The sequence below is a fragment of the Globicephala melas genome, chromosome 11 (genome assembly GCF_963455315.2).
Source record: "Globicephala melas chromosome 11, mGloMel1.2, whole genome shotgun sequence".
In the NCBI taxonomy this organism is placed as follows: domain Eukaryota; kingdom Metazoa; phylum Chordata; class Mammalia; order Artiodactyla; family Delphinidae; genus Globicephala; species Globicephala melas.
Genome location: NC_083324.2, coordinates 42,581,636 through 42,607,279, shown reverse-complemented (window position 1 = coordinate 42,607,279; position 25,644 = coordinate 42,581,636). Strand labels below are relative to the sequence as shown.

At 50.0% G+C, this 25,644-nt stretch overlaps 1 protein-coding gene across 3 annotated transcripts in view; it reads left to right on the top strand.

Annotated features, from left to right (window-relative positions):
* The window catches only part of SCN5A (sodium voltage-gated channel alpha subunit 5), a 103,877-nt gene that overhangs the window by 37,562 nt on the left and 40,671 nt on the right, over positions 1-25,644 (top strand). For all 3 annotated transcript variants that reach the window (XM_060307430.1, XM_070046660.1, XM_070046661.1), the window contains 10 exons: positions 141-371; positions 1,757-1,820; positions 3,141-3,282; positions 3,785-3,982; positions 4,974-5,153; positions 5,783-6,154; positions 11,175-11,307; positions 12,247-12,482; positions 21,600-21,773; positions 23,061-23,417. In XM_060307430.1, coding sequence (XP_060163413.1) covers positions 141-371; positions 1,757-1,820; positions 3,141-3,282; positions 3,785-3,982; positions 4,974-5,153; positions 5,783-6,154; positions 11,175-11,307; positions 12,247-12,482; positions 21,600-21,773; positions 23,061-23,417 — 2,087 coding nt within the window. The remainder of the gene's footprint in view (positions 1-140; positions 372-1,756; positions 1,821-3,140; positions 3,283-3,784; positions 3,983-4,973; positions 5,154-5,782; positions 6,155-11,174; positions 11,308-12,246; positions 12,483-21,599; positions 21,774-23,060; positions 23,418-25,644) is intronic.

The following is a 25,644-nucleotide window of genomic DNA, read 5'->3' as shown; positions in this document are numbered from 1 at the left end:
GCCCAGGAGAGGCCTCCTTCCCCTGCCCCCCCATCATGATGGCTCCCCCAGCCCGGCACCCCTCAGGCCTGGCCCCTGTCCACTGGAGCGGGGAGCACGGGTGCCGTGGGTGACTCCGAGCTCCTCCTCGTCTCCCCCAGGCCTGAAGACCATCGTGGGGGCCCTGATCCAGTCTGTGAAGAAGCTGGCCGATGTGATGGTCCTCACGGTTTTCTGCCTCAGCGTCTTTGCCCTCATCGGCCTGCAGCTCTTCATGGGCAACCTGAGGCACAAGTGCGTTCGCAACTTCACGGTGCTCAGCGGCACCAACGGCTCCGTGGAAGCCGACGGCCTGGTCTGGGAATCGCTGGACCTCTACCTCAACGACCCAGGTGCTGACTGGCTCCGTGGCCCAGGCAGGGCTTTGTGGGGCCACCAGGGCCGAGCATCTCCCACACAGGCCTCCTTCTGAGGATGTCCAGGCCCTACCTGCTCCCCCAGAGACCCAGCTGCGTGTCAGGGATCCCAGCCCCTGCCCTTTGGGGCTCTGGGAGAGAGGACAGGAGAGGAGCAGACTCAGCACCTATCCTCCTGAGTTCTCAGGCTAGATGGGGAGATAACACTTGAAGAATGGGAAGTATGGAGAGGTAGATAGGAGAACGGCAGCTACAACATTTGAAGGGTCAGGAATGGTGAGGAGACCAGCCTGCCAGCAGGGAGAGGGCTTTCGCTTGGGAAAGGGTGGGGGGACGGAGCTGGGGTAGTTTGTGAGGCTTCAGAGTAGAGGCCCCATTTGCTTGGCATGGGCTTTGTCACTTGACTTCAGTGATCCTTGTCAGGATGTTAAGTCCATACCCATGCACCCCAGGACAAGCTCGGTGATTGTACAAAGCCACGTGAGCCCCTCGAGTTGTTTCACTGCCCCATGGGTTACACTTCCATCCTCCGGGCTGATGACCAGCACCTCTCCTGACTAGAGCCATCAGTCTAGGCCAAAGGTAGATGCTGGTACAAGGCCAGATTCCAGGCCACAAGGACCCCGAGGGCCATTCTGAAGTTAAGGCCTCTAACATACACCAGCAGTCCACTGTAGAAAAAAGAAATAGATGGAAACTCAATGAGTAAATTTGCTTGTGATTCAGTGTGGCCACGTAGCAGCTGTTCTAAAACGTATGTGTACACCAAAGTCACCTGGAAGGCTCTGGAAAACACAGACTGCTGGGCCCCACCCCACGAGTTTCTGAGTCAGTAGCTCTGGGAAGTTCCCTTTCTGACCAGTTCCCAGTTGATGCTTGATGCTGCTGGTCTGGGGACCACACTTGGAGAACTGACACCTAAGACTAAGGCAGGTAGTGGGGAGTGATGGGGGCTGATGGATGGTCACAGAGTGGAGGCGACAGGACTGATGCCCTACGTCTCATCTGGTCCAGCCCCAGCCATGTCTGAACAAACCCCTGCCTCCTGTTCGGGGCCTCTCTTGACCCAGGTTGGCCCCCTGAGTGATTGGGGCAGGGTCCGGAAGCTCCTCGTGGGGATTTCCTGAGTGCACCTGGGGACACTGGCAGCTGAACGTCGGAGGAGGAGCCAGAGGAAGCCCAGGGAATCAGCCAGAGTTGCCTCAGACCTGGTCAGGCAGAGGGCAGAGGTCAGGCAGAGGGCAGAGGAGCGGATGGAAGACCCCCAGCAGTGTCTACCTCCCCAAATCCCAGGGTGCAGTCTGGAACCCCCAGGAGTCTGGGCCACACGTGCCTCTCACCATTGGATGCTTCTCTTCCAGAAAACTACTTGCTCAAGAATGGCACCTCTGATGTGTTACTGTGTGGGAATAGCTCTGACGCTGGGTACGTAGCACCCACCCCCCCAGGGCCACCTCACCCAGCTGGGGGAGTCTCCTTCCAGTGCTTTATCAGCTGACTATGCTTTCAGTTTATGCCCTTGACCCCAGGGACAGCAAGACCTTTCCCTGCCTCCCTTCCCTCCCAGGCCCATGGCAGCTGCCCCCCACCTCCACAGGGAGACAGCTGGGAAGGGGTGAAGAAAGAGATGGGGGTTTGGCTTTTCAGGGAAGGCAAACAGAGCCTTGAAGATGGGACTGGACTTGGGGGGCAGCCCAGGAAACCCTGCAGGGCCCCACAATAGCCCAACCCTGGCTCCGTTCCCTTCCCAAAGCCCCCCAGGGCGGCACCCACCCCCTCCTGTCTTCACTTCCTCCCTCCTCATCCGTCCATTAGGTCAAAAGTGAGTATGGCCTCCCCTGGCAGCCTAGACTCTCCTCCAGGGCAAGCAGGGCCTGGACCTGCAGCCTGGGTGTGGTACCCAGAGATGCCCAGTAGCCACGTGCAGCTTCCAGGGCCCTGTGCACACCGGCACCTGGGTCAGTGTGACTGTGTCATAGGTTGTTATGGGGAGGGTCACACAGGCTCACCTAAGGGAGGTGCTCTTCGGGGCTGTAGTCCCGCATCTCTGAATATGTAGATCTTCCCTGCAGACCTCAGGGTCTGGGGGAGCAAGGCTGTGCCAGGGGTTCAAATGGCCGCAGAGCCCTTCCTATCTCTAAAGAAAAAGTCTTAATTTCTTAATTTAGGACATTAGCAAGACACAGAGTCCCCTTGGCTGCATCCTCCTCCTTGCCAAGTTCCCCTTGCCCCCATCCTCTCTCTCACACACTCACTCCACTCGTGACTCCATACCAGCGCTCCCTCTTTGGGAGAGAGGCTGTCCCCTCCAGACATGGCCGGGCCCCAGCCCATCCACCCTAGAATCATCCCACAGCCCCACGGCCGCCTGACCTTTGCCTTGGGCTCCATCCTGTTCACCTCAGCCTCATGCTCCCCCTGTGTGTCTGCACTGTGCCCAGCTCCCCTGGGGTAGGCAGGCAGGGAAGAAATCTGAGCCAGGCCCTTGGCACTTCCTCTGGGAGGGGAGAGGCAATGCAGACAGCAGCTGGGATGGTGTGTCACATGGGCAGAGGGAGCTGGATTTAGGCCTAGCAGCATACAGATGGGTAGAGAAAAGAGGAAGACGGTGTCCCGGGTGGGAGGCACAGCATGAAAAGTCACGGCGGCAGGACCCCGCAATGTGGCAGTAGGTTTGTGGAGCTAGCGTCTCAGGGGCAGAGGGCCCCCCACAGCATGGGATAAAGTCTGTGTGTCTGGCCGTAGGACATGTCCCGAGGGCTACAGGTGCCTGAAGGCAGGAGAGAACCCTGACCACGGCTACACCAGCTTCGACTCCTTTGCCTGGGCCTTTCTTGCACTCTTCCGACTGATGACGCAGGACTACTGGGAGCGCCTCTACCAGCAGGTACGTGGGTGCATGGGGCCAGCAGAGAGCTGCCAGGAATGGGCTCAGTGTCTAGCACCAGGGCCCAGGCTGCACAAATGACTAGTCACAAGCGCCCCAGCAGCTTCCCCACTGGTCAGAAGAGAGGAGGCACAGGGGACGTTTGAGGGATGGGGACTCAGCAAGCAAAGAAACTTTCCTTTAGCTGGTGACCAAGTACCCAGCCCTCTATATAGGATACTCCATGCTCTGTTAGTGGAACACTGGTCCACCCTATGTGACACTTCCTGTGTCAACTGAAATGTTCTGCCTCCTTCCATGGGTGGGGTACTGCCCCCTGTGTGCAGGTCACTCTCTTCAGTAGGTTAGGACACTTCCCTCTATAGGTGGGACATGCTCTACCTGTTCTCCAGGCTGTGGCCATTTGAACCCCTGGCACAGCCAGGCTGGGCAACTTGGGATTTATGACCTTGACCCGGAAGGGGCCGCAGTGAAGATGACCTCCGCCCCCTTGCTCCCCCAGACCCTGAGGTCTGCAGGGAAGATCTACATGATCTTCTTCATGCTTGTCATCTTCCTGGGCTCCTTCTACCTGGTGAACTTGATCCTGGCTGTGGTTGCCATGGCCTACGAGGAGCAAAACCAAGCCACCATTGCTGAGACAGAGGAGAAGGAAAAGCGATTCCAGGAAGCCATGGAGATGCTCAAGAAAGAGCATGAGGTGGGTGAGCAGTGTGGCCAAGGAGCTTCCAGAACAAGCCTTCATCTGATTGTGGATGCCTATAAGTGTGGCGCCTGCTGGGTAAAAGCTGGTGGCTGTAAGTGATGCATGCTGGGTAAAACTGGCGCCTGCTGGGTAAAGCAAGTGTCTGTAGGTATTTCCTGTGAACGTGGTGTCTGCTGGGTAAAAATTTGTTACCTGCTGGGTAAAGACAAGAGCCTGTTCATGGGGAGGTAAAAGTGGTGCCTGCTGAGTAAAGGTGGGTCCTGTGAGTATGGTGCCTGCTGAGGAACGCTCTTCCCTATGACCGTGGTGTCTTCTGGGTGATGGTGGTGCCAGGTGGGTAAAGGTGGTAGCTCCTGGCTAAAGGTGGTCGCCGTGAGCCTAGTGCATGCTGGGTAGGAGAGAACCATGTGTCCACAGACATAGTTTATCCTAGTCAACGGATGCCTTCTGATGGGGTAGTGAGGAAGATCCAAGGTCGGAGGCCTGAACAGGCTCAGCAAATGAGCACTGGCGATGCTGCCATGGCTGTCCCCACAGTTCCACACATGGTGGGTGCCGGAGGCTAACTGCAGAGCAAACTTTTTAGAAGCTAGGCCAAGGACATCCACTTCCTTCTCACTGCTCCATGCCACATCCTGCAGCAGCCATTTTGACCAGCCGAACCTTCTCGAAGATCCCCTGCCCTCTAGTTCTGTCACTACCTCGGCTCATCAACACCCCCTCTCCCACCTGCCCCAACCCTCCACTCTTGCAAGAACTGCCCACTTAAGCCACTACTCTCTTCATCCCTGGATCTGGATCTTTCTCAAAACATCCTGGGTCTGTCTGAGCTCACCTCTCCATGATGTACTCGTTTGGGGGGGTGTGGGCAGGTCCACTTAACTGTTGGGGAAAACAGAGGTGCTGAGAGTTGCCTGGCCTACCTTGGCCTGAGGTTGCATCATGTCTCAATGACCAAGACATCCCTTCTTCCACCGTTTTTCAGGCCCTCACCATCAGGGGTGTGGACACCGTGTCCCGCAGCTCCTTGGAGATGTCCCCTTTGGCCGCAGTAATCTCCCACGAGGGAAGGAGCAAGCAGAGAAAACAAATGTCTTCAGGGTCGGAGGAGTGTGGGGATGACAGGTTCCCCAAGTCCGACTCGGAGGATGGTCCCCGAGCAGTGGTAATCTCCGGCCGTGGCTCTGGCCCTTTCAGGGTGGATCCGGCATCAAAAGGCCATCGTGCTAGTCCCCTGGTGCTGTCACAGCCCCCACGGTTGCTCCCCAAGGAGAATATTCCTTGAGCCCCCTCCCAGCCCCTCCTGTTTCCCATGGCCACTCTTAGAGTGGAGGAGCCCTGGGCAGAGGGATAGGGTAGGTTTGGGTGTTAGGATATCCCCAACCTCAACTAAGTCCCCAGCATTGGGGCTGGGACTGAGGGTCTCCCCATGGTGTGGATTGGTAGGAGCTCAAGGATGTGCCCAAATGAGTGAGGGACATGACTGATTGCCCCAGGCCCTGCTCGGGCCAGGCCTGTTTGCAGGGGCCTTCCTGCCCCCTTCTCCCCCAGATAAGCTTCAATCTCAAAGCCCCAGAGGCACAGGCTTCAGGTAAGCAGAGATCCCAGAAGATGCAGGATTGCCTCTAACGCTGCACCCCTCCTCTGAGCACCCCCGGCTCAGCCCATCCAGTTCCTATGTGGCTGACAAAAGCCCTCAATGCTCCAAGTTGAGCTGGGGCCAAAGCCACAAGTGATAAGCTGGGAGCACGGGGAGAGCCGTCTTCATCATGTCCCCTCTCTGTGTGCCCTCAGAATCATCTCAGCATCACCCACGGCCTCAGCAGGACCTCCTTGAAGCCACGCTCCAGCCATGGAAGCATTTTCACCTTCCGCCGACGGGACGTGGGTTCTGAGACAGATTTTGCAGATGATGAAAACAGCACAGCCGGGGACAGTGAGAGCCGCCGCACATCACTGCTGGTGCCTTGGCCCCTGCGCCGGCCTAGTGCCCAGGGACAACCCAGTCCCGGAACCTCAACTCCAAGCCACGTCCTCAATGGCAAAAGGGACAGCGCTGTGGACTGCAACGGGGTGGTCTCCTTGCTGGGGGCAGGCGACCCTGAGGCCACTTACCCAGGGAGCCGCCTCCTCCGCCCTATGATGCTGGAGCGGCCCCTGGACACGGTGAGTCCGCCCCGCCATGCAGCGTCGGGCGGGTCCCATCTCCCAGACTGGTCACCAGAGCCAGGTCTAAAAGTATTTACTTTTAGAGTAAAGTACTTTTAGAGTAAAGTCAAGTATTCACCAAGTATTTATTGAGCGCCTATTGTGTACTGAGCTCTGGGGGTGAATAAGCCTACCAAAAAATCTCTGCTTCCTAGAGCTTCCAGACAGACAAAAGTTAAAGAAAGAAGACAAGTGTGTATGTATGCATATATGGTATGTAATGATGATAAACAGGGATGACAGTTAAATATTTAGCAGCGAGTAAGGCATGGGCACTGAGACACTGTGGTGACACAGGACCAGCGCCCTAGAGGTCTTGTGTGTGCCAGGTGTGAGCCCTGGAGAGTTGCGGATCATGGAGAATCTGGAGAAGGGCCAGAGTGGCAAGGGAACACTTCTGAGCTTCTGGGCGACAGTTATTCATCAAATTCAAAATATTTTGGCACGTTACAAACTGATACATGTCAAGTAATATTAGCCCAAGCTCTAAGTATTGTGCGAGGACGAAAGTGGGGAAGAGGGAAAGGGAAACCCCCTTATTACAAGGCATTTAAACAATGACCTGAAGGAGGCAAGGAGCGGGGAACCAGGTGAGGGGTGGTGTAGCAGAGGGGTTAGCACCCAGATTCTGGAGACAAATGGGGTTTGCTTACCAGCTGGTTGGCTGTGAGCAAGTTATTTTATTTCTCTGTGCCTCAGGTCTCTTGTCTGTAAAATGGATTTAAAATACCCACCTCAGGGAATTCCCTGGTGGTCCTGTGGTTAAGACTCCACACTGCCACTGCAGGGGGCGCAGGTTTGATCCCTGCTAAGGGAACTAAGATCCCGCATGCCACGCGGTGCAGCCAAAAAATAAAATAAAATAGTAAAATAAAATAAAATACCCACCTCAGGATCGAAGCCAGGATGAACGCGTAAAGCAATCAGGACACGCACGAGTACGTTGATGTGGTGATAATGTTGTAGTAACATACTGTCATTGCATCATCTGTGGGAAACATGTTCCAGGCCTAAGGAACAGCAAGTGCAAAGGCCCTGAGACAGAAGCATGCCTAGTGTATTGGAGGAAATGCCACGAGGGCAATGTGGCTGGAAACCAGGGAGTAAACGGGAGGGGAGTTGGAGCAATTGTCAGAAAGGTGACGGGAAGGGAGGGCCAGATCATGAGAGGCCAGTCAGAGCTTTGATCGCTCAGTCAGCCTATCCCATGACAGGCTGATGTCTGCCCAACCAGTCACCGAGTGCCCTTGCTGACCCCTGCCCCCAGCACAGGGCTCAGAGCAGCCCACCCAGGAAAAGGGCAAATGTGGGTCTCAGACCCTGAGGCCTACAGGAGGTGGAGGAGGGCAGACCTTCTGAGGAAGCAGGGCAAGACAGGGAAACCTGATCAGGAAGGTGGAGGCAGGCTGAAGAGGGTGCTCACAGCCAGATGGCCTGTTTTGCTCCAGCTCAGACACTTGCTCTAGCTGTGGGACTTTGCACAGGCAATTAATCTCTCTCTGCCTCAATTTCGTCATCTGTTAAGTGGAAATAAAAATAATATCCACATCAGAAGGTGGTGGTGAGGACTAAAAGTGTTAATACCTGTCTGGTGCTTAGACCAGTACTTGCCTCATGTTCAATAATAATTATTATTATCTCTGATTGTTATTATTGAGCAGGACAGAAGGAGTGAAGACTTGGGGCCCTCGTGCTCCTCTGGAGCAGGGAGTCAAGGAGAGGGTCCTGGGAATGCACTGGGTGCAGACCATAGCTTCTGGGTGGGTCTGGGGACCCACCTGGCCATTACCTGGAGGGTGGGGGTCTGGCTTCCCAAGAACACAGATTCCCAGTTGCTGCAGGTCCAGCCCTGGAGCCTCAGCCTTGTGGAATCAGGTCAACAGCTGGAGCGCTAATAGAATTCCCTAATCTCATTAGGGAGAAAATCATCTCATTGTACTGCACATGTCCGGAGGAATCCAAGTTCAAACACTTCATTACTGGGAACTCTGACTTCACCCATTCTCACTTCTGTGGGGCCCATTTATAACCTTAAAGGGATTAGCGGGCCAAGGGGGTTATCTGCAAAGTTAAAGGAATTAGTGGACCAAGATGGAGATGTTGAAAAGTTAAAGAGATTAGCAGGCTGTAGGCCTCTGAGGATGCCTTCCCTGCTTCAACTGGGTGCCTGGTGACACCTCTGCCCAGTTCTAGTCTGAAAACAAAGCACAGTGTCGGGCACATAGTGGTTTCTTCATCAACATAGGAGGCGGCAGGCCCAACAGACAGCTCACTTTAATTTGGGGCAGAGGGTGAAGGTTTACTTTGCCTGCTGTCTGTGTGTGTGCCTGGCCCCAAAGGCAGAGGGAGTGGGGGAGGCACCTTGAACAGATTCTTCTCCCTCCTACCCATGCCCCTCCCTGCCCCCGTCATCTTAGGGACAGAGCTAGAACTTAACTCAAGCCCCTGAGTGCCAAGTATTTATCCATTTAACCCATATTTATCCCGTGCCAGCCCTCTGCGTAGAGTGCCAGTCTTTAAGGCTCCAAGGATATAACAGTGAACAGAACAGACAAGAGCTCTGACCTCATGGAGTTGGCATCGTAGGCAGGAAGACAGAGAGTAAACTGATCAATATTTCTAGGGACCAGTAAGGGTCATGTGATTGATAGTTGCTAGGGGGAGGGCTGGGAATGGGGGCTATTAGTTAGAATATGCAGGGAAGTCCTTTATGTGGACGTGACGTTAAAATTGACCAACAGATGATTTTAGGGAGCCAGCCACGAAGATGTGGAAAAATAGTGTATTAGGCAGAAGGGACAGAAAGTGTAAAGGCACTGAAGAGGAATAAGCTCAACATGTTTAAGGGATGAGAGGGGCCAGGCAGGGCTGGGTGTGGTGGAAACAGAAGGGGATATCAAATGAGTTTGAGGAGTTAGGATTTAGGCTATGCAGGGCCTTGTAAACTATAGAAAAGTTTGGATTTACTCTGAGTAAGATGGGGAGAGTTGTTGATCAGAGGATTATCATGATCTGATTTACTTTTTAAGGGAATCCCTTTCAGCTGTGTAGAGAATAGAGGGGAGAGAAGAGGCCAGTTAGGAGGCTGTTGTAGTAGTTTTGGGAAAGAGATGATGACAGCTTGCACTAGGACAGTGTATCAGTCAGCTATTTCCACAATACTGCTGTGTACCAAACTACCCCCAAAGTCAACGGTTAACAACAAGCCTTTATTCTCACGCTCACTTCTCTGCAAGTTGACCATAGTTTGGCTGGTCTAGGTTGACCTTGGCTGGGCAGCTCTGCCTCAGACTGCACATGGCCTGGCTCCATACTATAGGTTAGGCTCAGGGCTGCTCCCCTTGTCTTTGTCCCGGGCTGAAAGTGTGGCAGCTACTTGGGGAAGCTCTTTTCCTGGAGGATTACTGGAGCACAAGAGCAAGGCAAATGGCACAAGCACATTCAAAGCTTCTGTTCACATCATGTCCACTAACACTCCCTTGGCCAAAGCAGGCGTGTCACCAATAAGACAGGGAATTTTGCTTCAGTCACAGTGGGAGAGGAAAAGGTAAATATTTGCTGAGTGATAACCCAAACTATCACAGATGGTAAAGGAGAGAAGTTGGGAGAATTTAAGACATGCTTGTGAGTTAAGCTGGCCAGATTTGTAGTTGCATTGGACCTAGGGTACTACTGTTCCACCAGCTATCTCAGCTTTCTCAGGTGCCTCTGCTTGAATACTTCAATGACTGGGAGCTCACTCCCTCCCTAGGCAACAGTTCAAGGCAGTCCTACCAATCGCAAAAGCTGACCTGAACTTGAGCCCAGATCATTTTGGTACCCACCCCGGGCCCTGGCTCTGCCACCCTGCGTTGTCTAGGCCCATCTTCCCTCTGACAGATTATGGAGCCTCGCTCTTGCACGCTGAACAGCGCAGTGCCTTTAGCAGCCCCAGCTTGGGCTCACGGACTGTGGTCATGCACGGCCATGCTGACATGAAGTCTTTGCGGGCCCCTCTTGGTTCTGTGGGGGGCTCTGAAGTAAGCCTCGGGAATGTCTGCTGCCACCCCCTTCATTAGGACACACCCCGTCTCCATTTGTAGGCCTGGTTCTTTTACTTACAAAAATGACACAAGCACGTTGAAAACAAATCCAACAGTGCAGAAGTAAAACTCCTTGCCCTTCCCACACAATCCCATTCCCTGGATATAGCCACTTTAACAATTTAGTGTGTTATCTTCCAGATCTTTTTCTTGTTTTCTCATCAAACTGTTTGTCTTGGAAGTGCTCCCATGGGAACATATGTGTAACAGCCTCGTTCTCCTTATTGTCTGCGTCAGAGTCCCGAGTTGGACTGTATCCATAATTGATTTTAATATTCTTCCTATTGATCAGTTGTTTTGTTTTTACGGTATTTGCAACAACGCTGCAGTGAACATTGTTGCATACGTATTTTTGGTGCACGTGTATAATTATTTATGAAGTTTGATTACTAGACAAGGAAATGCAGAGCCAATGTAAAATTTTCTTGGTAGATGTAGCCAACCTGCCTCCACAAAAGCTCCCACCAGCTGTGTCTGAACATTGTGCTTTATGCTTGCATTAACGTCACCTTAGAGCACGGTGGATTTTTTTTCAGCTTTTGTTGACTCTGGGGAGCTTGGGGTCAATTAAGACTCCCAGATTGTTTTTGCATGTACTAATGTATATGTCAGCATCTGGTTAAAAGAACCTGGTACATGTCATTTCCCGTCCACACTCAGGAATCACCACTAATGAGAGATGGTGAAAAAAAAAAGAGAATGAAGGAGATAATGATTGGCGAGAGGGGAGTTGTTAGCTGGGAGGGAGTTGGGAGCAAAGAAGCCCAGCACCCAGTGTCCCATCAAGTCCCCCATGTGGCCCCCTGTGACCTCTCCAACCTGAGTCTGGGGCAGCTGCCCCAGATCCAGGCAGACCCCCGTCCCCAGGCTGATGCATATCTCCCGGTTACACCCAGACCACACCGTCGGAGGAGCCAGGCAGGCCTCAGATGCTGACCCCCCAGGCTCCGTGTGTGGATGGCTTCGAGGAGCCAGGAGAGCGGCGGCGAACCCTCAGTGCAGTCAGCGTCCTCACCAGCGTACTGGAAGGTCAGCCCTGGTGTCATCCAAACACTCCCCACTTCTAGTCTGAGCACCCTCACAGTTAGCCAGGCCTGAGCCAAGTTCACCCCAGCTGCTTTGCCTGCCTTGGACATCCGCACAGCTGTCCCAGACTTTTCAGTCTCTGTGGCCTGTCCTGGGTGTCTTTTCGTCTGTTCCAGCGTGTTTTTTCCTGGGCATCCTCAGGAGCCATGTCTGTGTTTCTTCCAAGCATCCCCACAGCTGTCCTGGCCTGTCCTAGGGGCTCATTGGTCTCATCCTGTCCTCTCCCAAGCATTCCCATGTCTGCTGGGACCATCCCATCCCAAGCATGCCTGTTCTAGCTTATCCCAGCCATCCCCATATCTACCCCAGGTTATTCCAAGCCTCCCACATCTGTCCAAGCCTGTCCCACTTTAGGCAACCTCACATCCAATCCATCCTGAACTTGGCACCCCCTGATTTGTCCTCTCCTGTCCAACATGACTTCTGTCCCAGGCATCCCCCCCGCATCTGTCCTGACATGTCTCAGATATCCACATCTGTTCCTACCTGTTGGGTCCTGGGTGTCCTTATATCTGAACTCGCCTGTCTCAGATGTTGTCTCAGCCTATACCTCCCCTGAGTGTCCGCAGATCTATGTGGGAGTGCTGTCTCAAGAGAGCCCACATTTGTCCAAATCTATCTTGTCCCAGTTTTCCCCACATCCATCCTGGTTTTCTGTCCCTGTGGCCCTCTTCTCCCGTATTCCCAGAGTAAGGAGCCAGGACATAGGCCACTCTTTCCCTTAGTCATCCCTGCCCCTCTTTCTGTCCCCCTGTCATGTAGCAGCCCTGTCATCTCCTGGGTAGGTCATACATCTTTTCTGGAATACCACGAGTTATATAAGAGTTGGTCAACAAAAACAAACCAGCTCACTGGCTCTCTGCCCCGCCCCCTCCCACCCAGAGTTGGAGTCTCACCGCAAGTATCCGCCATGCTGGAATCGCTTTGCCCAGCGCTACCTGATCTGGGAGTGTTGTCCACTGTGGATGTCCATCAAGCAGAGAGTGAAGATCATGGTCATGGACCCATTCGCCGACCTCACCATCACCATGTGCATCGTGATTAACACACTCTTCATGGCACTGGAGCATTACAACATGACAACTGAATTTGAGGAGATGCTGCAGGTCGGAAACCTGGTAAGGGCTGCTGGCAGCTGACTCTCAAATGGGCATCGTGTTGTGAAGGGCTCTTGGCCAGCTGGCACAGCCTTTGTGGGTAAGGGAGGAGTGACTCAGAACACGAAAGGATCTTCTGAAGATAGGAGTCATTGTGGAAGACCTTGTGGGCGGAGCCTCAGGATCAGCTTTCGTGACAGATGTAATTGGGAGTGAGAGGTTAGGGATAAAGATGCCCAAAAGCTAGAAAACAAAAGTGAGTTGAGTGTGAGCCTGAAATGTGTGGGGACATGAGGTGTGGCAGTTAGTAACGGAGGAGGAGAGTGCATGCAAAAAGAGGCAGTTCTCTTAGGGAAAGGATGGATGGATGGCTGGATGGAGAGAAGGAGGAAGGGAAGGATAGAGAGATAGATGGATGGATGGATGGATGGATGGATGGAGTGAGTAAATCAGGCAGAGCCAGATTTGAATTCTGACTCAGCTCTTACTAACTATGTGACCTCTAGCAAATTACTTAGTTTCAGTAATTGGTACAGTAAGTATTTGTTGAATTTAATAAATGTAAAATTAGTATGACAATATCAACTTCATAGGAAGCTAATGAGGATTGAATAAGATAATGTGTATAATGTGCTTGGCTCAGAGTTTGATAAACCATAAGCACTCAAAATAAATGATAGCTGTGGTTATTATCTTCGTTGTTGTTATTAAGGAGACTGTCCCTGGAAGTCAGAATGTCTGGGTTCTAATTCTGATTTTTTTCTTCTTGACACCAAATCAAGTCCTAGCTCTTCACTCTGAAGATGGAAAACTGAGGCCAGAGAGGTGACATAGTGATGGCATAGCTGGGCATGTAGCTGTTGTCTCCTGACTCTGGGGGACAGGGTCCTACTGGCTCTGTCCAGGTAAACAAAGGGTCGACCCTTCTGCAGAAGATCCTAGAGCAAAGCTGCAGAGAGCCCACTGGCCTCTGAAAGGAGCTCCTGGGATCATCACTGAGGTTGAGTGGGGGGAGGGGGTCATTCATTCCAAGCTCTCTCCTCTTGCAGACCCAGCCCTGTCTTGGTCCCAGCTGCACAGGTGGCCCTCACACGTAGACATGTCTCCTACACTGTGGAGTGTGAGGATTTTCTTCCCTTATTACTTACCATATCCAGAACTCTAGATAGTTCTCTACAGGGTCTATTCAAACTTTTTCACAAATGTGGGTCCGTTTTGCTGTGATTCTGCTTTTCTTTCCTTCTTCTGTATACAAATAGAAGGAAAAGCTAGATATCAGTCTGTAAGAGTCTTGTGGCACAGTTGTGCCTGCCTTGTGTTGGGTGGTCTTCAGAGGGTGGGTACATAGGATTTCAGTTGAATACAGTTTTAATGGAATGTGACCGTTGGGTTGGACTGAGCAGCAGTCGAGGTGATGAAGAGCACTGGTGGCTTCCCTGGAGCATTAAGTTGTGATTGAATTGCAGTCGTGTTAAATTTGTGGTTCAGTTATTAGTAATGGGTCATGTCATTGGATTACAGCTCTATTTTGTTCTGTTTGGATAGCTTTATTGCTAGTATGTAAGGTTTTGATTGTCTTGCAGTTAATATATTCTAGATGGTTTAAATATTAAATGTAAAGAAACAAAATCACAAAAATAAGCATGGGTAAATAATCTTGGTGTGAAAAAATCCTTTCCAAGCATGTCACTAAAGACAAATTCCATAAAGGAGAAGAATGATAGATTTCACTAATGTTTAGCCCATCATATAAACAAAGGCAAAAGGCAAATGAAACGTCTGTTCCTAGCAATACTGTGGACAAGGAAACCTGAGATGTTTCCAACTGTGAAACAAAAGTACAGCAAACATTCTTTGACATGCATAATAAAGTTCATGAGAAAGTAACAAAAACCCCCAAGTGCCAAAAACAAAGAGGTACTTAAAAACCATAGCAGTAAACGTGTGAAATCGTTCTGTAGTTGCCCTAGGGGGTGGGAGGGGTGCTGATTTGAGTAATCTTGGGGGCTTGGATTTCTGTGAACACGCAGGGACAGGACTTATATTTGGGACAGTGCAGGTAGGGTTTGGAACTGAGTAGCCCCATAAGAATATGACTCTATGTTCAGTAAAGTGGTGAACTCAAATAAATCCACACACTGACCCTGGGAAATAATAAGGAAGGAAGGTTGTCAGTCTCAGCCAGGGCTGGAGGGGGGTGAGGGGGTGGGGAAGGTAACCTCCAGAAGCTTGTGACTATGAATTTGACCTTATACAGATTTGGAGTTCAGATTTATACCTGGGTGTTCCTGGAAGCTATGTCTGAAAAATTAACACACAAAGTGATCCTGGCAATCATAGCTAATACTTGTTGAACACCTAATTTTTATAACAACCAGTAAGGGGGATGGTATTATTATTACCCTTATTTTACTAATAAGGTAACAGAGGCACAGAGTGGTGAAATAATTTAACCAAGGTCACACAGCCAGGAAGTGAAAGACCCAAGATTCAAATCCAAGCCATTTGTATCTAGAGTTCATCCTCTTACCTAGTGCCTTACACTGCTGTGCTGCAGCACTAGCTTTTTTCCCATCTCCCTGCTTCGAGTCCAAATTATACTGGAGTCCTTGTCAGTGTGGTAAGAGAAGAAAAAGAAGAATTATCTATAGAAACAATCCAAGAAAATCTACAGAAAGACAATTAGAACCAGTAAGAGAGTTCAGCAATGTTGGTAGGTACAGACTCTGCATACTAAAATTAATTCTGCTCCTAGCCACCATCAGTGATCATTTGGAGAGTAATTTCTAAAAGTTAACACTTACAATAGCAATAAAAACTGTGAGGAATCTAGGAATAAATGTAGCAGAAGATTGTAAATTTTATATGAAAAAAATTACAAAACCATTGAAAAATATAAAAGAATAAATTAGTGAAGAGATATGCCATTTTCATGGATAAAATTCTGAATACTGTAGAGATATCAGTTCTTACCAAATTAACCTGGATGTTTAATGTAATTCTGATCAAAATCCCAACCCATTTTTACCCATGGGATTTGAAAAGGCGATCCTAAAATTAATATGGAAAAATAATGTCTATGAAACAAATTAATGAATCAGCTAGGGAGCTTACCGTGCCATGTATAAGATGTATTATAAAGCTATAGTAATTGAAACATTATAGTATTGGTGCAATATAGAAAAATGGACCAGTACTACAGAATCAAGAACTCAGAAATAAGAAATGCATATTTGGAGACTTGGTAAATATCAGAGATGGCATTATAAATCAATATGAAAATGACCGACTATTCAATAAATAAGATTGGGAAGAATAGTTATCTCCTTTTTTTTTTTTTGGCTGCACTGCATGGCATGCGGAATCCTAGTTCCTGGACCAGAAATTGAACCCACGCCCCCTGCAGAGGAAGCACTGGAAGCATGGGGTCTTAACCACTGGACCATCAGGGAAGTCCCCAGAATGGTTATCTCTATGGAAGAAAATAAATTAGATCCCTACCCCATACCATATTCATTAATTAGTTGCAGGGAAATGGATTCAACACCTAAAAGCAATAAAATAAAATTTTAAAGCTTTTAGAATAAAAATGTGGAAGAATATTTAAAATTTGGAGGTTAGGAAGGCTTTCTCCAACATACAAAAAGTTTATACCATGAAAGAAAAGATTGCTAAATTTACCTATGTTAAAAAATTTGTAATATGTGTACAATAAAGGATATGGTAAACAAAGTGAAATCACTACCCCAAACTGGAAATTGATGTTATGAAAAGTATTTAACTGGAAAGACATGGAATCCAGAATATGCATTGAATGCTTACACATCAATAAAGAGAAGAGGGACAATCCACTGGCAAAAACACAACCACAACAATGGACAGAAGAAATGACAGAAGAGGAAATTCAGATAGTTATAAACAAATGAAAAGAAACACAGAGGAATGCAAATTAAATCAACACTGAGATACTGTTTCTCACCCATTAGAGAATCAGAAGTAAAATTCTGTGTGTTGGCAATGATATGAAACAGCGGCAACTCACACTTTGTAAGAGTGTCAATTTGTTACAACCATTTCAGGGAACAGTTGTACAGTATCTGATAAGTCACGGATATGCATACCCTATAACAATTTCAGATATACATATTCTTCAGAAAGTCCCACACGTCTGTATAAGGAGACATGTACAAGAAAGCTCTTTGCTGCATTGTTAGTCACAGGGAAAATTGGAATCAATCTAAATGTCTATCCCTCCACTTAAAAATGGATAAATAAATTGTGGTGTTTTCATACTGTGCACAGTTAGAAGGAATATGTATACATCTTTCAGTATGGATAAATCTCACAAACGTGATGTTAAGAATAAAAGGAACTTAAAAAAAAAAAAGAATAAAAGGAACTTGCAAAAAAGAACACATGTGGTTATAGAAACCTTAAAACAATGCAAAAATACTATGCATTAAAACTGTAAAAACATGCATGGGAATGAGAAACATCAAATTCAGGATGGTGATTACCTTGGAGTGAATGTAGTTCTATGGGTTTTACCTGCGATGGCAGGTGGTGATCAAGACTATGCAGAAGAAGACAACTGTTTAGGTTCATGTCAGGTTCCATCATGTGGGCCAGTGACTTAACTTCTCTGTATCTCAGTTTCCCTATCTGTAAAATGGGGATAACAATAATATCTCATAGAGTTATTGTGAGGATTAAGTGATTCAATATATGTAAAGCACTAGTACAGTACCTGGCATATAGTAAATGCTATTTAAGTCTTTGCTATTATTTTGAGGGAAAAATGAAACAAGATTTGCAGCAAATATGGCAAAATGTTAATATTTGGTAGAGTTTGGCAGTGGGTACAAAGGACGCATCATATTATTCTATACTTGTTTATATGCTTAAAATATTTTATAATTTTTAGAAAGTACAACGACAAAGATAAATGACAAACCAAGAAAATTGCAATGCACACAGTAGGTAAAGGGATAATACCCTTAATATATAAAGTATATATATAAACAACAACAAAAAAGGCAAACACCCTAATAGGAAAACAAGTAAAGGATATGAACAGGCAATTTCACAAAAGGAGAAATACAGAAATCAAAGAAATATCCAACAAGGCAACAGTAAAAGATGGCTTTTGTCCTATTGGATTGGAAAGGTTAGTGGGACAGGAATTAACATTTTTATGAGGGAAACAGTTATCCCATGTGGTTCATGGATTTGGTTAAAACCGATCTCTGAGGATCTTTTAGCAGTTATGTGTCAGAATCTCTAAAAATGCTTGTTGGCTATGCAATTCCATTTCCAGAAATTTATACTAAGAAAATAATTGGGCAAGTAGTTTTAAAATATGTATGTGAAAGGATATCTATTATGGCAATGGTTTTTTAAAATTTATTTATTTTATTTATTTGGCGTCATCAGATCTTAGTTGCGGCATGCGGGGTCTTAGTTGAGGCATGCAGGATCTTTCGTTTTGGCGCGAGGGCTCTTCGTTGCAGCACGCGGGCTCAGTAGTTGTGGTGCGCGGGCTTAGTTGCCCCGAGGCATGTGGGATCTTAGTACCCCAATCAGGGATCAAACCTGCGTCCCCTGCATTGGAAGGAGGATTCTTAACCACTGGACCACCAGGGAAGTCCTGGCAATGTTTGTAATAGGGACAAAAGAATGCCCATCACAAAGAAATGGTTAAACTACTTACAGCACATCTGTACCGTGGAATATCCCACAACTATTTTTTTTTTTAAAGGAAAAAGAAAATAATGCTGTAAGTGACGTTTAAATGGCATGGAAGGATGTTCACAAGGTGTTACATTTCAAAAGCAAGTTTACAGTGTGTACAGGATGATCCCATTAAAGACATTAGCCAAGGTCAGGAGAGTTTGGGGTTTCTCAAAAGTCCTCCCACTTTCTGGGAAGCCACCATTAGCACTGATGACTCCATGTGCCACCTGCCAGGAGTCGGGGGAGGTGGGTGCCCACACTCACAGCCTGCCTGCTAGATCCCAGTGAGCCTATAAATCATGCAGAGCCGTTTGTATCTGAAGCCCCTGCCTGGGCCTGGAGTTTTCAGCAGCTATAATAAATGAGGCCAATGAGAACAACAACCGCCCTCTCTTAGGCAGTATCCACTTGACATCCATTAGCTCTAACTCTTAGACACCATCTATGGTGTTATTATTATCCCCATTTTACATATGGGAACACTCAAGGCTCAGAGAGATGGGGAAACTGGCCCAAGATCCCACTGTGGCAGACCCTGCTTTGGAACTCGGGTCTGGCTGCCGTTCTCTGCACATCTTAAACCATCCGGCTTTGATCTCATGTCCTTACAATGCCAGTGGTGATCCTTTGAAAGGAGTCACACCAAAATTCATGTACTTCTAAAGCAGTGGTTCTCAAGCTTAGCTGCACATTAGAATCACCTGGGAAGTTGATAAAACTCTCGCTACTTGGGTACTCCAGTCCAACTTAACTCGAATCTGTGGAAGTGGGACCCAGGCATCAATACTTTTAAAATTCCTCAGGGGGTTCAAAGCACACCAAGTTTAAGAACGATTGCTCAAAAATAGCACTTCTCAAACTTCAAATCACCTGTGAGTCTGGTCACAATGCAGATTCAGATTCAGCAGGTCTGGGGCCTTCAAGATTCTGCATTTCTGAAGACCTTCCAGGTGATGCTGTTGGTTCTTCTGCTCATCACCTCCCCAAAGGCAATCCCCAAGAGCCTCCCTCTGCTGTCTTTTTCTTGCTGACTTCCAACACCACCTTGTATCTGTTGTTTTGCTGCCAGAACAGCTGCGAACCTGGGCAAAGTGAGGTGGGGGGTCTTTCCTGAGCTCCTTTACCGAGACATGCGTATTAGCACTCGTGGGTCTTAAGCACACACTCACTCACCCTGGCATCCTCAGGCAGTGGCCGGGGAGACCAGAGGGCTGGGGCCAAGGAAGGGCAAATCCAAGCCCCACCCTTAGGAGCTCTCAGCAAAGCCCGACGCAGGGAATGCAGCTGGGTGAGGGCCATTGCTGAGTAGGGAAGGCCTCAGGAAGACAGGGACATGGAGCTGGGCGCTGCAGGAGGTCTAAGGCCCAACCACTTGCATGCTTATTCAGCCAATATTGATGGCCCGCCTGTAGGCTGGGCACTGTTCCAGGTACAGTAAGACAGGAAAGGTCCCTCCTACTGTGGAGTTTACAGTCTAGCCAGAGGAGACTCAATATACAAACACATAACTACCGTACAGTATGTCAGGGTGGCATATGAGGGAACAAAAAATAAAGCAAGGAAAAAAATAATAATAAAATAAAAATAAATAAATAAAGCAGGGAAGAGGATAAGCACAATCGTGGGCGGGGCCCCGATTTTAAGTGTTGAGAAGTTTTGTTGAGTTGATTAGGTGGCTTTTAAGCAGAGACCTGAAGGGAGTGAGTCCTGTGGATTGGGGAGGAGAGGATCCAGGGAAAGGGAGCAGCAGGTACAGAGGCCCTGAGGAGATGATGGCAAGGAGGCAAGCGTGGCTGGAAGAGTAGTGGGAGATGGGGTCAGAGAGATGGAAAAGTTATGGGGGCAGGGAAAGCGGCAGAACCCAAGGATGCCTCTTCACATGTGAGGGCAGCCTAGGAATTTGAGCAGAGGCTGGAGGATTTCGGGGGCTCTCCCTTCCCTAAGACCCCAGCTGGTGGAAGGACAGTTCTCTCTGGGCACAAGCACTAAAGGGACCACTGAAGTCACATGGGCTGGGCTGATGGGTGGTGCCCTGTATGGTAGTGCAGAGGTGCCCACCCACCTGCCATCCTAGTGCCCTCCCTGGGCCAACAGCAATCCCCTGCCCCCCAGCCCACTGCTACAGGGCCTCATTTCCGGAGAAGGGAAAGGGCTGGCGCTGGGGCCACCAACAGGTGCAGATGCCTCTCCTTCTTTCCTTCCAGCGCAGAGTCTCCTGAGGGCAGGTGCCAAGGACAAGGTAACCCCCACTCCTGAGTGCTGACCTCAGTGAGATGCCTCAGCCATGCCTCTGCTTCTGACCTCCACAGCTACTGAGGCCCTCGGACCTCAGGCCTCCCCTGCAGAAGACTGCAGAGCCTCCTCACCACTCTCAGGATAACCCCACCCACTACCCCACCTGGCTCCAGGAAGGCCTGATATACAGGCACCAACTTCCTGCTAGCCACAACCTCAGGGGATATCCCCTCCTCCCAGAGCCATGCGCCCTCCTGCCATAGCAGTTGACACAGCTCAGAGCCGTAGGCCATGGTCGGGGCTGCCTGGCCCATCACACGATGGACTCCTTAACCTTGAGTCTCTGCCTTCTGAAGCTGGGCTGCTCAGGGACTCATGAGTCAGTGAACCAGGTGAAGCCCAGCCCCTGCCCACCTCAGGATCGTTTCTAGAAGGGAGAGTGGTTGCTCTAAATCTTGAAGGACTGCACTGAGTTCATCTCCTGGTTCTCAAATTTATGAGCTACTTGACCCCAGGCATGTTACTTAACCTCTCAGTGCCTCAGTTTCTGTACCTGGAAAATGGGGTTAATGATACCTTTCTCGTCGGGTTGTTGGACAGATTAAAAGAAACAATGTATGCAAAGCATTCTAGCCCAGCTCTTGGTACATAGTCAAGCCTCAAGAGATGGTGGCTGGTTCTTATCACAGTGAGAAGAGTCAGCATGTGGACAGGGAGGAAGTGGGAACAGCATGGGCAAAAGCCATGAGCCATGAAAGCGTGTTTGTGGGAATGTGTGTATTTGGCATGTGTGAAACTTCCTGTGGCCACACGGGCTGGAAGGGGTCTAGAGTTGTGGTGTCAAGGCCCACCCCAGCTTCCCCTGATCCCAGGTGCCTCCCAGAGCTGTGAGTCCCTGCAGAGCCTGCAGTGGGCCCGGCTGTTTCTGAGGCCCAGGCTGGTGGGTCATGCCTGGAACAGCAGAGTTGGCTGGAGGCATCAGGCTGGAAGTGTCCCCAAGGGACCGGGCCGTGGCTGAGCAGGCACCCACTGGGATTCTGGGCGCAGTCAGAGCTGGCAGCCCAGAAGGGGGACCCTACAGGAGCAAGAGTCAGGAGGCAGGGAGCCCCTGCTGCCAGAGGCTTTTTCCAGCCTAAACGTCGGGAACCCCTGATTCCCGCTGCTTCCCAGGTCTTCACAGGGATCTTCACAGCAGAGATGACCTTCAAGATCATCGCCCTGGACCCCTACTACTACTTCCAGCAGGGCTGGAACATCTTCGACAGCATCATCGTCATCCTCAGCCTCATGGAGCTGGGCCTGTCCCGCATGGGCAACTTGTCGGTGCTTCGCTCCTTCCGCCTGGTACACGGCTGGGCCCGGCAGGGGGCGAGTGGGTGGGGGCCTTGGGTACTGAGCCACACCCCCTCCGAGGTCACCACTCAATCACCCCTACTGTGATCTTTCATGCCTTACCCAACAGCTGTTTGCTAGGTACCCCAGGGCTGGTGATGTGGGGGACACAGAGGTGGGCAAGACAGAGGGAGATAGCCCTCCCTCCAGAGGGGCAATTGGGGTGCCCATCCATCCTGACGATTTGCAAAGCCCTTTGTGATTCACTGTGCCCCCTTTAGTCCTCATAGGATCCCAGGAGAGGAGCTAGTATTGCTACATTCCCATTCCACACTCAGAGAGATGAAACGATTTCCCAAAGCCACATGGCAAGCAACAGGTGGAGCCAAGTCTGCTGAGGCTCTACCTGCTGGTTTTGGAATCTGCATTTTTGAAACTTTAATGTGCACACAAATTGCCTGGGGATCTTGCTAAAGTGCAGATGTGGATTCAGTAGGTCTCGGATGATGTCAAAGCTATGCGTCTGTGGACCATGCTTTGAGTTCAAAATGTCTAAGAGGTCCAGGCATGGGGCTAGAGGTAGGTCAGGGAAGGCTTTCTGGAGGAAGTGGCTTCACTTGGGGCTAGGTAGGCAGGCTGTTGGGGGCAAAATAGAAAGCCTAGGCTGTGGGTTTTAATTCCGACTCCACTGCCAAGAGCCGAGGGACCTAGACACCATACCCCACCTCTAAGGGTTGGCTTCTTCATCTGTCAAATGAGGTAATAATAGTACCACCCTCATGTAGTTATTTGGAGTTCTGAATGAGCTGATCCATCCTAAACATAAGGCCTGGCACAGTGGGTGTTCAATAAATGCTAAACACCAGCTCCCTTTCTCTGTGATGACTGAGAGGAGGGAAAGATGGAGGTGACTGGGCAAGTCAGGGATGGTTTGAGCTCGCCCAGAAGGATACCTGACGAGGAGCGTTCTGGAAGAGGGACATTCCATGATGGGGAATCTACTGGGTGGTTCCTGGAAGTGAGACCAAGGTGGGTAGGAGGCTGGTGTGGGGACAGAGAGATGGGGTGGGTTGGGGGGAGGAGTCTGGAGCTGTTGACCTGACTCCCAGAGCAGGGCCCGATGAAGCTGCCCTCAGGCTGTGGAGAGAAGCAATAGTGTGTGCTCTTGGACAAACGAGGAGAAACAGGTGTCGGTGACCTTTAAGGGTGCCCTGGGTTCTCAGGCAGGAGCTGTCAGGGGTGAGGGTGTCTATGGGCAGTGGGAGCCAGAGCCCCTCACAAGGACCCCTCCCTCCCCAGCTTCGGGTCTTCAAGCTGGCGAAGTCCTGGCCCACCCTGAACACACTCATCAAGATCATCGGGAACTCAGTGGGGGCACTGGGCAACCTGACGCTGGTGCTGGCCATCATCGTGTTCATCTTTGCTGTGGTGGGCATGCAGCTCTTTGGCAAGAACTACTCAGAGCTGAGGCACCGCATCAGTGACCCAGGTGTGCTGCCCCGCTGGCACATGATGGACTTCTTCCATGCCTTCCTCATCATCTTCCGCATCCTCTGTGGCGAGTGGATCGAGACCATGTGGGACTGCATGGAGGTGTCTGGGCAGTCGCTGTGCCTGCTGGTCTTCTTGCTTGTTATGGTCATTGGCAATCTCGTGGTAAGTTGGCCGGTGGCCTCACACACACTCACTCACCTACCCATCCATTCATCTACCCAGCTACCCACCCACCCAGTCATCCATCTGTCCATTCACTTACCCTTCCTTCCATCCATCCAGTCCCTCACTCAGCCATCTATCAAACAATCCATCCACCCATCAATCTCTCATCCATCCGTCGATTTACCCATCCATCCATCTACTCATTTACCCATCATTCCATCTATTTACTCACCCGTTCATTCATTCACCCATCTGTGCACCCACTTACCCATCCATCCATGTATCATCAATCCATCTATTACTTACCCATTCACTCTTTCATCTCTCTACTCATTCATACATCTACTTATCCAGCCATCGATCCACTCATCAATAACCCACCCACCAACTCACCTATCCACCTGTCCACCTTTTCATCGATCTGCCTACTCAGTTACCAATCTCCCTACCCATTTATGCACTCACTCACCCAGTCATTCATCCATCAACGTCCATCTACTCATTCACTTACCCATCCATTCATCTATCCATCAACCATCCATCCATCAACCCCCATTCACACACACATGTGCACACCTGTTCATCCATCCATTTGCCCATCTATCTACCCATCCATTCATTCACCCACCTATCCATCCATTCATTCATCCATCACCCATCTTTCCACTCACTCATCTATCCCTCTATTGATTCATCCACCTCTACATCCATCTGTCAACCCACTCATCTATTCTCTCATTCATCAGTCCCATCCATCTACTCATTTATCCATCCAACTATCTACTCACTCACTCATTTAGCTATCTATTCATGCACATCACTCATTTCCTCATTCTTCCATTTACCCATCTATTTACCTATTTATTCATTATGTATTCATTTTATATCCATTAATTAATTATTTTCTCATCTACTCATTGTTTTATTAGTTATTCACTGTCAGTGATTTATCACCTGGTTCAATTCAGCTTAACAAATATTTGTTGAGCTCCCATTGCATGCAGAATATTGTGCCAAATGCTATTGGGCATACAGAGATGAATGTGGCTCTGACATTGCTCACCACCTTGAGTGAGTGAGGAGGTGGAGAGTTCAAACAGGCCTGAGATAACTCTCAAGCTGGTCAGAATGGTCAGAGCCATTAAGAGGGAGCCCATGGGTGCTGAGCCCCTTCAGCTGGGGAAATCAAGGAAGGCTTCCTGGTGGAGGGGGTTTCCCGCTGACCTGATTGACAGGTGATGCTAGAGAGGGAAGAAGCAAGGTAAGCAAAGCACAGGCTCAGGCAGGTAGTGGTGGTCCAGGTGAGGTGGGGCCCGAGAGAACCTTGTATGTCATCCTGAATAGCTGTGGTGAGAGTCCCTGCTGTCCTGTAATGAGAAGCCCAGGTCTTTGCTCCCATGGCCACCTGTCTGTCCCAGGGAAAGTGCATCTTGCCTTGTGTCTTTACAATGTGGGCAATTCTGGAGTTGAGAGAGATCAAAATCTAAATGCCAGAGAAGGAGCCTTTGGAAGAGGCAAGTTTGAGAGGGGTCAGTTGTTCAGGGAGAGGTCAGTGTCCACTGTGGACATGCAGCCACCTTCCTGGGTACACAGGGGGACCACACACGCTCCAACGTCACACCTGCAGTGTCTGGCTACCACTGCCCATGGTGTGGGCAGCTCAGGCTCACAGCGGCTCATAGAGGGATTTTAGGTGATGTGAGTACTGTGGGCTGCAGATTCCAGAGCCCTTCTCCAGACCTGCCTGCTTTCTCCTCCCCTGTGACTTAACCAGGCCAAGTCGGGGTCGGTCTTCCTCAGCCTCCATGGGTGGAGCCCAGAGAGGAAGCAGAGTGCACAGTGCCAGTGGAACCCAGCTCTTTGGCGGGCCCTGCAACCCCCCTCCCATCCCCTCAAACCTGCCGCCCCTCAGGGAGCCCCTCACTTAGCCCCTGGCACAGCTCTGGGACTGCCAGACTCTGTGTGTTCCAAGGAGGATGCGAGTACACAGAGCTTTCAGCCCAGGGCCAGGCTGAGCTGCCCTCACGCACACACAGCCTGCGACTTCCGAGTAGATCTGCCTGGGGATGAGAAGATTAGAGGCTGCTGGAGGAGGGAAGCTAACGCAGCCCACGCGGCCCCCTCCCTGGCTGCCTCAGGAATTGGGCTGCTTCGGGGCGTGGGTGGAAGCAAGATTGTCATTGAAATGGGAAGTGATCATCAGGCAGGGGCTGGGGAGCAGCAG